General features: G+C 46.9%; 1 protein-coding gene across 3 annotated transcripts in view; it reads right to left on the reverse strand.

Annotated features, from left to right (window-relative positions):
* Nucleotides 1-13,034, reverse strand: part of Hdlbp (high density lipoprotein binding protein) — a 56,993-nt gene that overhangs the window by 2,172 nt on the left and 41,787 nt on the right. For all 3 annotated transcript variants that reach the window (XM_051190832.1, XM_051190834.1, XM_051190833.1), the window contains exons 14-27: nt 12,445-12,558; nt 11,639-11,725; nt 11,394-11,525; nt 9,731-9,949; nt 7,626-7,847; nt 7,325-7,543; nt 6,946-7,084; nt 5,659-5,813; nt 4,819-4,923; nt 4,456-4,590; nt 3,324-3,467; nt 815-1,000; nt 401-517; nt 30-158 (exon numbers count right to left, since the gene is read on the reverse strand). In XM_051190832.1, the coding sequence (XP_051046789.1) occupies nt 30-158; nt 401-517; nt 815-1,000; nt 3,324-3,467; nt 4,456-4,590; nt 4,819-4,923; nt 5,659-5,813; nt 6,946-7,084; nt 7,325-7,543; nt 7,626-7,847; nt 9,731-9,949; nt 11,394-11,525; nt 11,639-11,725; nt 12,445-12,558 (2,103 nt within the window). The remainder of the gene's footprint in view (nt 1-29; nt 159-400; nt 518-814; nt 1,001-3,323; nt 3,468-4,455; nt 4,591-4,818; nt 4,924-5,658; nt 5,814-6,945; nt 7,085-7,324; nt 7,544-7,625; nt 7,848-9,730; nt 9,950-11,393; nt 11,526-11,638; nt 11,726-12,444; nt 12,559-13,034) is intronic.

The raw sequence follows: 13,034 nt of genomic DNA on the forward strand, positions 1-13,034 counted from the left end.
GGCTCAGGCAGCCCCGAGTGCCTTCTCACCTTCTCACCGCTGTTGGAGGTCCAGGGAGCATCCCGCACCACAAAACCTTTGGATGGCGCCTTGGACTCTTCGTGTGCTGGGGGCTTCATGTAAACCTGCAGCGCCTCACTGTCCACCACATCAGCCAGCTGCATGGACAGCACAGGGGCAGGGTGCTGGTCAGTCTACAGCCAGCCCGCCCGCCCGCCCTCTGACAGCTATACCATGGGGCTGCCCACACACCCACTTGCCCCTGCATCTGGAAGCATGTGAGTGAGTGACCTGGTTGTCACTGGAGGATTATGGCCAGGCCTCCAGCTAGGTGGTGAGGGACAGGGTGTCTAAGAGCTCAGCTTGAGGGCCCCCAACGACGCGCCCACTCAGGACTCACATATTCCTCCTCTAGGTTGAGGATGTGGTCGATGGCTTCTTCCACATTCTCTGGGAGTCCGGTCACAGTGACACAATTGGGGTCTGGAGCGCCAGTCTGTGGGAAGCGAATGTCCACCTGGAAGAAGCAGGGTCAAACCAGTGTCAAATGCAGCATCGAAGGGAGGACTGGAGACTAAGGCCCACTACTACACTCCTTTCAGTTAGGGAAAGGCTGCCCTCTGAATCCAGGCACATCTTAAAGTTTGGTTTTAGGGTTCTTCACTGCCTGGTTTCCTGAACAAAGGGTCTGAGTGTGTGCGTGATTGTCCTATCTTGCAGAAGAAGACCATAGCAGAGAGCCTGATTGCCTCTGTCCTACAGCTTGTCTTAACACCTTAGAACAAGGAAGAGCTTCAGTTGGCTCTGGACTCACCTTGAACTCATCCATGATTTTCCGGATGGCTTTGCCTCGGGCACCAATGATGCGGGCATGCACACGGTGGTCCAGTGGAACATCCTCAGAAACCATCTGTTCAAGCTCACCCACAATTTTCAAGATAGCATCACGGGCTGCTTCAGTATTCTTCTCATACCCTGTGATGGTGATTTGGTCCTGAGGCTTAAAATGGAGAATTCAGTCAAAGAGTGGGACTCTTCCGGGACACCCCAGCATAACAGTGTGCTGACCTAGTAGGCTGGTGTGGATGTGCAGCTGTGTGATGCATCAGATCTCACCTTAGGGGAGGTGGCTGATGTAAAACCACAGGATAGAGGGTTAAGGGTGGTCCTACAGTTAAGAGTGCTTGCTACATTTGCAGAGGACCAGAGTTCCTAGCACCCATGTTAGGCAGTGATTATTTCCAGGAGGTCTGAGGCCTTCTTCTGTGGATACCTGCACTGGTGAGCTCACACACAAGTATGCATAATCTAAAGTCAGAAGTTAAAATCCTGGGCTGGAGAAAAGGCACTGCTTTCATAGATGACCTGGGTTTGGTCCTCACAAAGCTGCTCAATTGTCCTTATGACTTGTTCTGGCCTCCGTGGGTAGTACACACGTATGGTGCACATACATACACACAATCAAAACAGTAAACAAAACAACCACACACAGAGTTAACATCCAGTAAGCCCTCATTTCTTCCCAAAACCCATGAAAGACAGAAAGGAGGGGTGTGTGATGTATATAGTAAAAAGGCACTTGCTGCCAAATCCAATGAATTCAATCTTTGGGACCTACATGGTGGAAAGACAAACTGACCTCTGTTAAGTTGTCCTCTGACCTCTCCACACATGCTGTGGCATGTGTGCCCCTATACATACATTAACAAAGAGATGTGTCTGCTCTACCCCACACTTGGCTCATAGGTTAGCTAAGTAGTCAAAGTGGTAAAGCAACTACTACAAAAATTAGTAATTACAGGGAAACTGGAGGGAGATAAGGCATGGTGAGGACCACAAACTATATTTTGACATAATTGTATACATATGTTTTTTTTTAATTTCATGTCCCCCCCCCCCCAACCCAAATGTCCAACCCTCCAAATTGAGGGTCGGAGAGAGAACTCAGCTGTTAAGACACTGGTTGCTTTTACAGAGGGCCTGGGTTCAGTTCCTAGCACTGCCATGGTAGCTGTACTCCATGCTAACAATCTGTACTCCAGCTTCCAGGGCATCTGACACTCTCCTGGTCTCGGCTAGCGTCAGGTGCATAGCCACACAGGCAGACAAAATACCCACACATATTTTTAAAAAGTCAACTGAATTTGAGTGACTGATGTGGAAGTAAATGGAAAGGCAGGGCTGGAGAGCACTGCTGCTATTTCAAAGAACCTGGGTTCAATTCCCAGCACCCACATGGGCAGGAAAAACACCAACCCACATACACACACACACTAAAAGGAAGGAGACCTCAGCCGAAGGGTGCTCACCCTAGAGCTATTCCTACTGCACTTCTGGGTACAGTGATCATGGCCACAGGCCTTCAAAGATTTTAAAGCAGAGCTGGCCCATGCCTAGAAGGCAAAGGTATCAGCTGGAGAGCACGAGAACCACTCATGGAGGGTCACTTGAGAGGGAAATTCTAAGGAAGGAAGGAAGGCAAGCCATAAACAGACTTGGAGGTGAGGTGGAATGAGACTATCTGCCAACCAGGGTGGCAACAAGTTACCCTTCGTCCGGTTTTATGTATATATAGTAGGAGGCTGTGCAGAGCTCACCAGGGCCATCGAAATTGGAATGAACAGGGGATGCAGAGATTCAAGACCTGGCTGGCTTTGGTCCACCTGCTTCCAGCAGCTCAGTGAAGCCTGGCCACATAGTCTGGGGCACTGGTAGACCCAGCTGGAGGTTCAGGCTTGGCTGTCATGAGTGCCAAATCAGGCACAGTGAGTTTAAAACTGCCCTATACCACAAACAGAGGAAGCACACAGCTGGCAAGTGCGAAGCCCTGGTCCATAACTTGAGCTGAAATCAGATGCTCAGGAGGCAGAGGTAGATAGACCTGTGATTTCAAGGCTAGTGTGTTTGCATCTAAGTTGTTCTATTTTCCAATAGAGGTAAAAAATTGCTACGTCAGAGAAGCCAAGAAGCAACCACCTTCCTTTCAGCTGGAGAACCAGCAAGAGAACATCTATCTGTCCCAAACCAAAAAGGCCCATGAGCCTCTAAGTTCCTCCCTACCCCCTTCCTGTGCCCCCTCTCCACCCATCTTTCTGGGTCCTCTGTACTCTCTATGGCTAATTCTTGACAACTAGTCACTGGCTCTGCTCCCTGATCCAAGGTTAATTATATTAACAGTGTGATCAAATATCTTGTAACACTAGCCTATTCTACATACTGAGTTTCAGGACAGCCAAGGCTACAGAGACCGCTCTCAAAAATAACAAAACAAAATTCATGTTGGTCAAGGCAAGGGCCCACAACATCTCAGATAATCATCTTACCTGGTTCCCATCATCTTTATCTGGAAACTGGATGTTCACATCATGCTCCAATCGGATCTGGGTGATCACTGCCCCCTTTCTCCCGATAATTTTGGGATGGTATTTGGGGTCTACAGTGACGCTCAGCTTAAAACTCCTTAAAGCCTACAATGAAGTGAGAATGTGGCAGAGGATGGGGGGAGGGGGAGAGGGGAGAGAGGAAAAGAGAGGGAGGGAGAGAATGAGTATGAACACTTGTTTGTAAAGCTAAGCCACTTGTACCAGGTCCTATTTCTCTGTAGTCCTGGCTGTCCTGGAACTCACAGGGATCCACCTGCCTCTGAAATGACACCACCACCCAGCTCAAGCCTGATCTTCATAAGTCAGAAACTAATGCCTGCTAACAGGAGGCCTTTAACTCTGGTGGTCCACATCTGCTATAGAGAGGTCTTGCTCATGCCTTACCTAGGAGGTAACTTGCTCTGAACAGGCTGATGCCTGTCCAGATGGGTAAGACGGTCAGTCCCTTCTCAGTTCTATTCCTACTTTCTGAATTTATGAACCATCGATCAGATGATTCAGTTTGAAAAAAATAAAATCTAGTTAAAAGAACTAGGGCTGGCATGCATAAAGAAGAGGCCAAAAGGCAGTAAAAGCCTAACTATCTGTCCACAGGATAGATATAGTTCAGGACCTCCATAGCCTAAGGCTAGAGCTGCATCAGACCAGTCATAATGTATGCAAGCCTCTGAGCTGTGCTATTACTGGGCTGTGCTGCACATATGCACACATGCATGCATGAGCACACATTCACACACCCAGCCCTCTCACATTCTGTGACCTAGAGTCACATTCTGACCTAGAGTCAGTTTCTAGTCCTCCTAACTCCTAAGCAGTCTCTCAGAATTCTCTATAGAGCTCTCTACCAAAGGTACTATCTTCTGCCCCTTTTGTAGGAGCTGGCTGATAGATCAAAGTATTTCTCTTCATTTTGGGTGTAAAAGAAACTCAAAGCTAGGCCTTCAGCTTTCCCACAGCAGAACCACCAGATTCTGACAACACAGCCATGACACCTGGCTTCACCTCCTGCCCTAGTGTCTGGAATTTGCTCAGCCCCAACTCCTCTAAGGCAAGCAGCCTTGTTCTTGCTTACCCGATCTTCCTGCTCAGCCTGTAGCTCCTTTACTCGATCCAGTAGCCCTGTCTTAGCCCTGTCCAAATTTGCTGCAAGGCCGGTGATGGCGATGATGTCTGACTGCAGTTCGGGAGCTGGTACATGTATATTCACCTGTCACAACAGAGTCAAATTGATGTCTAGGGAACCAAGATGCAAAGGGAGTGATGCTCACCTGCCTTGGGGGATTTGAGGGAGACTGGGAAGGTCAGTGGTTGACTGCCCAAACAAAGGAGGCAGAGCCAATATGGGCTGACGAAGGACACTTAGCACTCAAGAGAATCACAGGCTTTTCTCAGATGAAGGCCCCACGTAGTATAGCCGACAGTGAACGTGGTCTACCTCAAACTCATCCATCATCTTTCGGATCCCACTTCCTTTCTGCCCAATGATGTAGCGGTGAAGATCAAAGGGTACCTCTACCTCAATGGTGACTGGAACCAGTGCCTACAAGGACAATGCAGAGATCAGGCTAAGAGTTGAAGGCAGAATGGCCTCATAAACTCAAGGCCAACAGTCCTGCAGACAACAATGTACCCTTTTAGAAACCTGTCACGCAGTGTGACCACGCGATCTCAGTGCGTAAAGAACAAGGCAGGACCGGGAGCGCTGACAGGATTTACTCTTGCACCTCACACTCTACTTTTGCACTGTAGCAGGCCAAGGCCCAGTGGGAAGAAGACACAGCACACAGAGGCCCAACTCTTGGCATGTCTCTGTGTTTGTGCCAACTTTGCCAAAGCCTGTGTGGGTTGCAAGGACAGATGGATCAGTTATCTGCACTCAAGTCCCAACATGTGCTGTCTGTCACCACTCCCCTCAGTCAACAGATACTTCCATGCAGACATTCTGTAAACGGTGGTGCCACAATGCTTACAACAGGGTTTGGCACATAACTCATGGTTATGGTAAACCTGAGGTAGACTTTATCTACTTCAGTTGGGGAAGGAATGGAAGAGAGGCTGGAGTTCATTCACCATATGCTAATGAGATCCTTTTACAGACTCCACGGCTATGGCCTGAAAGGCTAGGTCCTAACACTGCTGTCAGGGTATAAACTGTAGAATCCTGGTGAAAACAAATGGCCTCCCCTGGCTGTGTTACCAGCCAAGAAAGGCACAGAGCAAATGCCAGTCCCCACAGTTTGCTGCCCCCTGGGCAGGGTCTGAGCCGTCGACGCACCTCCAGGGCTTCCTTGGCAGCCTCACATTTCTCTTTCCGGCCAGAGATGATTATGATGTCACATCTCCTGGGAGAGCCAGGGTCAGTTTCTTTGGCCTCTCTGCCCTCTCCAGCCTCATCTCCATTCTCCTGGATGGAAGGCTCTACACTGTGAACTAGGAATAAAGGGGAAAGCCTAGTCAACAACTGCAGAGGTATAAATCACATACACTAGTGAGTAACAGGTGTGCAGAAGTCCCAACGCCTGGGGAGGCTGTGCTGCAAGCGATCACCACAGCAGACAGGTGTGGAGACGCTCAGTCCAAGTGACCTAGCTCTGGACAAGGAATGAAAGAGTTTCAGAGACTTGGGGAAGATAAGGGTAGAGGACAAGATAGGCCCATGAGAGTTCCTCATGCCAGAAAGTAAGGTAAAGCCCCCAAATAGAGGGGCATGTCACTAGGATACAAGTAAAATGGAGATGGGTTCTTGTAAATGCCCAGATAATATTTACCCAGGCATCAATGTGAGCTAATAGAATAAACAAATAAGGGAGAACCATCAACTGAATTAAACTAGGCAAGGGTAACTCTGAAAGCACCTTTAACTCTAGCAATACTGACTATGAATTACACAATGAAACTATGTGATACAAGCTGTGATCTTGAATATGCTAGAATTTAGTCAAAAATTCTCAGGAAACATCCACTGATAAGGTAAATGTATTAGTGCATACTTAATCAGAAAATGTATCTATAATTGGTGGTGGAAGTGGCTAAGAAAACATACTGCAACCCTTCATGCTATTCCATGAAGGTTTTCCTAAGTGTTTCAACACTAAAATATTATTGAGTACATCACTTGTGTAAAATCCATAGAGCAGTATGTCTAAGATTCCTAATTGTCTGTATCTTCAGGAAAATGAAATAATTGTGTGACACGCATCATGCACACTAAGCCAATGACAGTAGTGTATACAGCAGGCTGCAGGGTCTTTCTGGATTATATAGAACAATAAAGTCTCAACAGGAAAGCTCACACCCTGTGTTTCACATATGCCAAGCCGGTAGAGAAAGCTTCATACATGTCACTTCCTTGGCAAGTGACCACATTAATTCTTCTTGCCTTCACCAAAATCTATTACCAACCACTTAAGTAGACCAAGGTAGCAAGCATGGTCAAGCTTAAGGGAGGTGTGTGTGCATGCTTGTGTCCAGGAGGATGGACCTGAAATCCATGGCTAGCATCCAAGCACCATTCAGGTCACCACAACGTGATCCCCACAGAGGTAAGCTTAATTAGACCCACCTGGGTTCTCTTCTCTGTCTGGGAACTTAATCTGAACATTGTAGTCCCTAGTGATCTGCTGGATTCTTGAGCCTTTGGGGCCCATGACAGATCGATGGAACTTCTGGGGGATAGCACATTCCACTGTCACTTGAGCTTCCTGAAGGTGGACACAAGAAAGCACAAAGGTCAAGCTCTGCATCTGTACAGCATTCTCTCCCTACCCTCTTCCTCACTAGTTCCCACCACTTTCATGAAGCAAGCCTAGAGATCACAGCATGACTGATGGAGGGGCAGGGTTCCAGTGAAGATACCCACAACCTGACTTGGCGCTTTCATGAGCCTGCTCTATGGACCCACTCTAACACGCAATGGTGAGCAGAGCCCCTTGGGCACTCACCAGGTCCTCAATGATTTCCTGAATGCGCTTCTTAGCTGCCTCCACACAGTCCTTGGCACCCTTGAGTGTGACTTTGTCACTCTGTGTGCCAGAGCGTGGGAAGCTGACCATTACCCCACCATATTCTTCAGCAATCTCTCGCAAGACCTGCCCTCTTCGGATAACAAAATGGCGGTGGTGCTTGGGGTCCACTAGCATGTAGTCTTCAACCACGTTGTCCTGCGGTACAAACAGAAGGAATTGAAGAAGATCTCCTATACCATGTCATGAGCAGTGTTTACAGCTAAGGCCTGCGACCTACCAGGTTCTGGATCAGCGCTTCCAGCTCTTTCTGGGCCTCACGGACAGCATCCTCCTTGCCTATGATTGTGATCAGGTCCTGGTCCTTGTCCTCAGCTGCTGGGAATATGACGCGGGCTCCAGTACTGTCTCGCACCTTTCGGATTTTACCTCCTCCTTTGCCAATTAGGAATTTGTGGTATTCTGGCTTGGCTCGGATGTCCACGGTAAAACTCTTGGTTTGCTGCAGAAATAAACTTGATGTATATTTGCCCCTCATACTCTGCCTGGACCTCAGTGTGTCAGAGTTCTGACAAGTAAGGTGGGCTCTCTTTATGCATCTGCAGTGTCCTGTGTCTTTTCAATGTCCCCACACACAAAGGAGTTATACACTAAACCTCAACAAACAGCAACACCCAGCCGTTTTTCTCTATAGCTATCAGAAAGATGTAGAAAAACTCTGGTCCTGTTATTTATCAGCAATGACTCCAAGCCATTTGTTACACACCAGAGGCTTGCTACTTAGTGTGGCAAACTGGGCCATGGTTTTTCTACTTTTTCATCTACTTCTAGAACAAACACATGCCAAGTATTCCAAAGGCCAGCCCTGAGCCTTCCCAGCACTACAGAGTCGCCAATACACAACAGCAACTCACTAGCTCAAGCTTGGAGAACCACCAGCCAAAGGCCACAGCTTAGACAGAGCCCTCACTCATGGCAACCCAAAGCCCTTGCTTTACACCAAGAAAGCAGCAGGGTACAACAAGAGCTGGACACGGATCTCCTTACAGGTGTCTGGCAGACGCATCAGGGAAATCAGAGGGCTCTACAGTGGCAGCCTGACTGCCTGTGAATGTCACCAGGCCCACAGCATGACGAATACAGAGGAAGAAGACTGAAGAAATTTCTTAAAGCACTGACCGGTTTCACCAAACACTACCACAAAACTATTACTCCTTAGACAAAGACGTTCATAAACAACAGCATTATTTAAAAACTAATGTGGCAAACACTTACAATCCCAGCATAAGAGGCTGAGGCAGAAGGATCTTAAATTTGACACTGGGCCTGTTACACACACGAAAAAAGTAATTCAACTAGGCAAATGCAGAAACGGGAACATCTTCACTTATTGGTGAGCAGCTACTAAGACCCATGGCAAACTACTTCCAAGGGTTAGCCAGGCAAGGCCAGGTTAGGGGAACACATGTGCCCACTCACAGATGAGATCTACCTGCCAACCACAGGAAATTGGAAAAAAAAAAAAAAATCTAAATTTACAACATACATGAGTCCATGTAGAAACATAAAAGGATCAGAATAGCCCAAACAATTTTTAATAAAAAAAAATTTTAGGTCTGGAGAGATGGCTCAACAGTTAAGAACATTGGTTGCTCTTCCAGAGTTCCTGAGTTCAAGTCCCAGCACCCACATGTAGTAAGATCTGGCTCCCTCTTCTGGCCTTCAGACAGAACACTGCATACAAAATAAATTAAAAAAATTTTGAGCTTGTAGGCTCAACATTAACACTGTTTCTCTTAATCACCCTCCAATTTATATTAAGGCAGGTTTTCTGTTAGACCTCTGGAGCTTGGAGATTTTCTGACTCTGCTGACCAAGAATTAAGACTATGATGGGTTACTACACCCCTTCGCTTTATAAGGGTTTGGAGGATGCAAACTCCAGTCCTCACAGCTTTGTGATAAACCCAGGAAATGGCCTGTGAGGCCAGCCATGCCAGTTTGTTTTATTAGTTTTTTTGTGACAGGTCTCACTATGTACTACTTATTGGTCTGGAACTCAGAGATGTGCCTGTCTCTGCCTTCAGACTGCTGGGATTAAAGGCATGCACTACCATGCCAGCCCACGGGGGACTGACGGAAGGACCAATGGAAGAGTCTTTGGGGAAAGGTGGTGGCTAATAAATTTGGATGGCAGTGGAGGTCAGAGGATGGTCTGTCAAATCCCAGAACTACACATAAAGAATCATATTTTAATCCACCCTGAAACCTTAGCTGTTCCCCTCAAACCTCCACCTTAGTGACTCTCAAATGTGTGGACAATTGCATTCAGAAGTGTCTATTATGATTTTCCATCCTGAGAAAGGGAGCATCAGCAGTGACTCACCTTCTCCTCAGCCAGGTGCAGGAGCTGCTTCTTAGCCTTTTCTACATCTGAGGACGGACCCCTGATCACAACTGTGTCACTTCCAGAACCCTCCACAGGAAAGTGAATGTGTACTCCACCACATTCCTCCATGATGGAGCGGATCAGACGGCCCTTAGTGCCAATGAGAGAGTTATGAAGTTTGGCAGGGATCGAGACCTCCACCTCAGCTATGTTGGCCTGAAATCAAATAGGACATTAAGAGGAAGTTAACTGTTGTGTGACAAAAGGTCAGAAGGAAAGAATGTGCTACAGCCTGAAAATGCAGGCTGGGTGTAGGTCAGCAGGAAGACATACACAGCATAATAGGAAAGCCTACTTTAGACCATGCAATGTAAGACCTGCTGCTTTAGTCAACTCTGAAGGTAGCTGGCAAGTGAATTAATTAATGTCTATACACATTTTCATACTAAAAAGATTCTAATTTCAGTCATGATGAAATACAGACTGAATTTTACCCTTTAAACAAGTGGTTTCCCAGACAATGGTAATGTGAAACAGGCAGAGTGAGGCATTAGCTACCAGCCAGGGATAAGGCAGTGTGAATGAATACACAGCAGAGTCTAAGGGGGGAGGGGAGGCAGCATAGATAAAAAACCCGAGGAACACACACACACACACACACACGCGACACACACGCGCCACACACACACACACACGTCCCTGGGCGGCGGGGGAGCCCAGGCCTGGAAGGGATGATGCCTGTATCCCGGTCATAGCCATCTTCACTAGATGGCATGCTGCTGAATGTCTGGGATGCTATTAGAGTACTCCAGGAAGTCTAACCTCAGCAGTAGAAGGTACCTGTACCTAAACTAGATACAACCAGTTATGTTAAAGTTAAAACCTCTCTTTTTACTTAGAAAAGAGGAGATGATGGACAGGCAGGATTTAGCCAGGCAGGAAATCCAAACAGGGGCAGAGAAAGGCAGTGGGGGAACGGTAGTGGGTGGAGTCAGAGAGATGCCAAGGAGCTGCAACAGGAAGCAAGAAAGAGGCCCAGACATCGCGGGTAAGCCAAGACTACGTGGAGATACATACACAGATTAATAGAGATGGGTTAATAAGAGAGAGCTAGCCAAATAAGAATCCTGAGCCATTGACAAAGCATTTTATAATCGATATAAGCCGCTGTGTGTTTATTTGGGACTAAATGGCTGAGGGATGGGGAGTGGGTGGGTGTGGGAGAATTCCATCATCCACTACATATGCTAGACTGGCTGGTTTGAGATTCTGGGGATTCCCTTCTGGATGTATGTATACACATTGAGATTCTGAAATCATGTCTTCAAGTTTGCTCAGCAAGTACTTTATCCACTGAGCAATCTCATGCCTTTGATCCCAGCACTGGAGGCAGAAGCAGTTAGATCTCTTTGAGTTCAAGGCCACTCTGGTCTTCAAAGTGAGCTCCAGGACAGATAGCCAGGGCTACACAGAGAATCCCTGTCTCATAAAGTTGCTAACCCTGGGTCACACATGAGGGCAGACAGTGGCATCCCTGCTGTAGTACCCAGTATGTAAGAAGTAGAGAGATGTTGACCACTTGATTGACATTCCCTAGGCGTAAAGCCTAGGGAGTTCTACACATGCTCAGAAGATTCTGGAAATAGAGTTCCCCCATTACCAGGTCTTTCTGGATAGACAGAATCCGGCTACGGGCAGCTTCACAGTTGGCTCTCTTGCCAGTGATGACAATGGTCTCAGAGTTGCTATTCTCGGCAGGAAGATCAATCTTAGTGTTGCTTTCTTCACGAATCTAAAAGGAGAGGTACATAAGATATATCATTTTTCTACAGCTGAGCACAGAGCTGGGGAGGAAGGTCAGTCCTTCCTTGTAATCCAAAGGGTTGGGCAAGATGAGCTGATCACCTTTTTAATGTTTGCGCCTCCTTTCCCAATGATATTCTTGTGAAACTGTTTGAAGATTGGCACAGAAATTGAATAGCTATTTTCCACCTTAAAGACAAGAGAATGGAACAGTAACTTCTACTGCCAGAGGGTAAAGTCTCCCTTTTATCCCCCAAAGCTACATAAACTCAAATATATACCACTGGCAAACACAGACCCGGCCTAGTTCTCCCCACCCACTTGATTATCATAATGAATTACATAAATTATTCACCATCTAATTAAGTTCCCCTTTATAGCTTCAACAACAACGTCAAGGCTTGTAGGCCCTGGTACCCTAGAAGCCCAGCACCTAGTAGCTTCATGGCAGTAGTTCAGTGACAGCTCTCAGGGAAGACAGAAACTACAATGGAACCTCTCTCATGTGACCATGGTGATCTGTGGTTTTTCCATCAATTCCCTTTTCACATTTCCTAAACCTTTCAGTTTAGCATAAAAAAAAAAAAAAAATTATCTTTCTTCCTCCTTTTGGAGTCAGGTTCTTACTATGTGGCCTGGACAGCCTTGACCCAAGATCCTTCTATCTAAGCCTCTGTGTGTGAGGGTTACAGGTAAGTGCAATTATGTTGCCAGTAAATTAGTCCCTTTTTACCTATGTATTTGAAGGTCCCCCCAAGAAAAATAAAGAGTGGTATGGGAAACTGGCATCTTCACTTGATAATTACTGACAGGGTAAAGTAAGTACCAAGGTACTGAGAGAGGTGCTATGGCCACTTTGTTTCAAGCCCCCAAGGCAGGTACTCAAGAGGGCGCAGAAAGCCACCTACCAGGTCCGCAACCATCTTCTGCATGTACTTAGTGCATTTCTCCACCTCATTCTTGGGGCCTCTGAGTTGCACGATATCACTTTTTTGTGCTGGGTCTGGAAAGTTGATGATAACCTAAAACAAAACACCAGGAGTCAGTGTACTATCATTCTAATACTAACTAAACACTAGGCAGCAAGATGGATCAGTGGGTGAGAGTTGCCACCAAACCTGATGACCTGAGTTCAGAGCTCACAAAAAAGAGAATGAATGACTGCAAGTTATCCCGACACCAATTCACATATCTGCAGTGGTATACATGCCTATGAGCATGTCTGTTTACTTTTCTGTTTTTTTTTTTTTTCCTTCGAGGCAGGGTTTCTCCGAGGCTTTGGAGGCTATCCTGAAACAAGCTCTGTAGATCAGGCCTGCCTCTGCCACCAACGCCCAGCAAGCATGTTTTTTAAAGTGAAATACTTAATAATTTCTCAAGTGAAAATCCTAGAAGCTAGAGAATGCTTTTTGGGGTTGGTAGCACAGCTCAGAGGTAGAGCACTTACTGGCACACACAAGGCCCTGGGGGTTTGGTTCCCAGTAACAAGAAGAAACAA

Source organism: Phodopus roborovskii, unplaced genomic scaffold, assembly GCF_943737965.1.
Source record: "Phodopus roborovskii unplaced genomic scaffold, PHOROB, whole genome shotgun sequence".
In the NCBI taxonomy this organism is placed as follows: domain Eukaryota; kingdom Metazoa; phylum Chordata; class Mammalia; order Rodentia; family Cricetidae; genus Phodopus; species Phodopus roborovskii.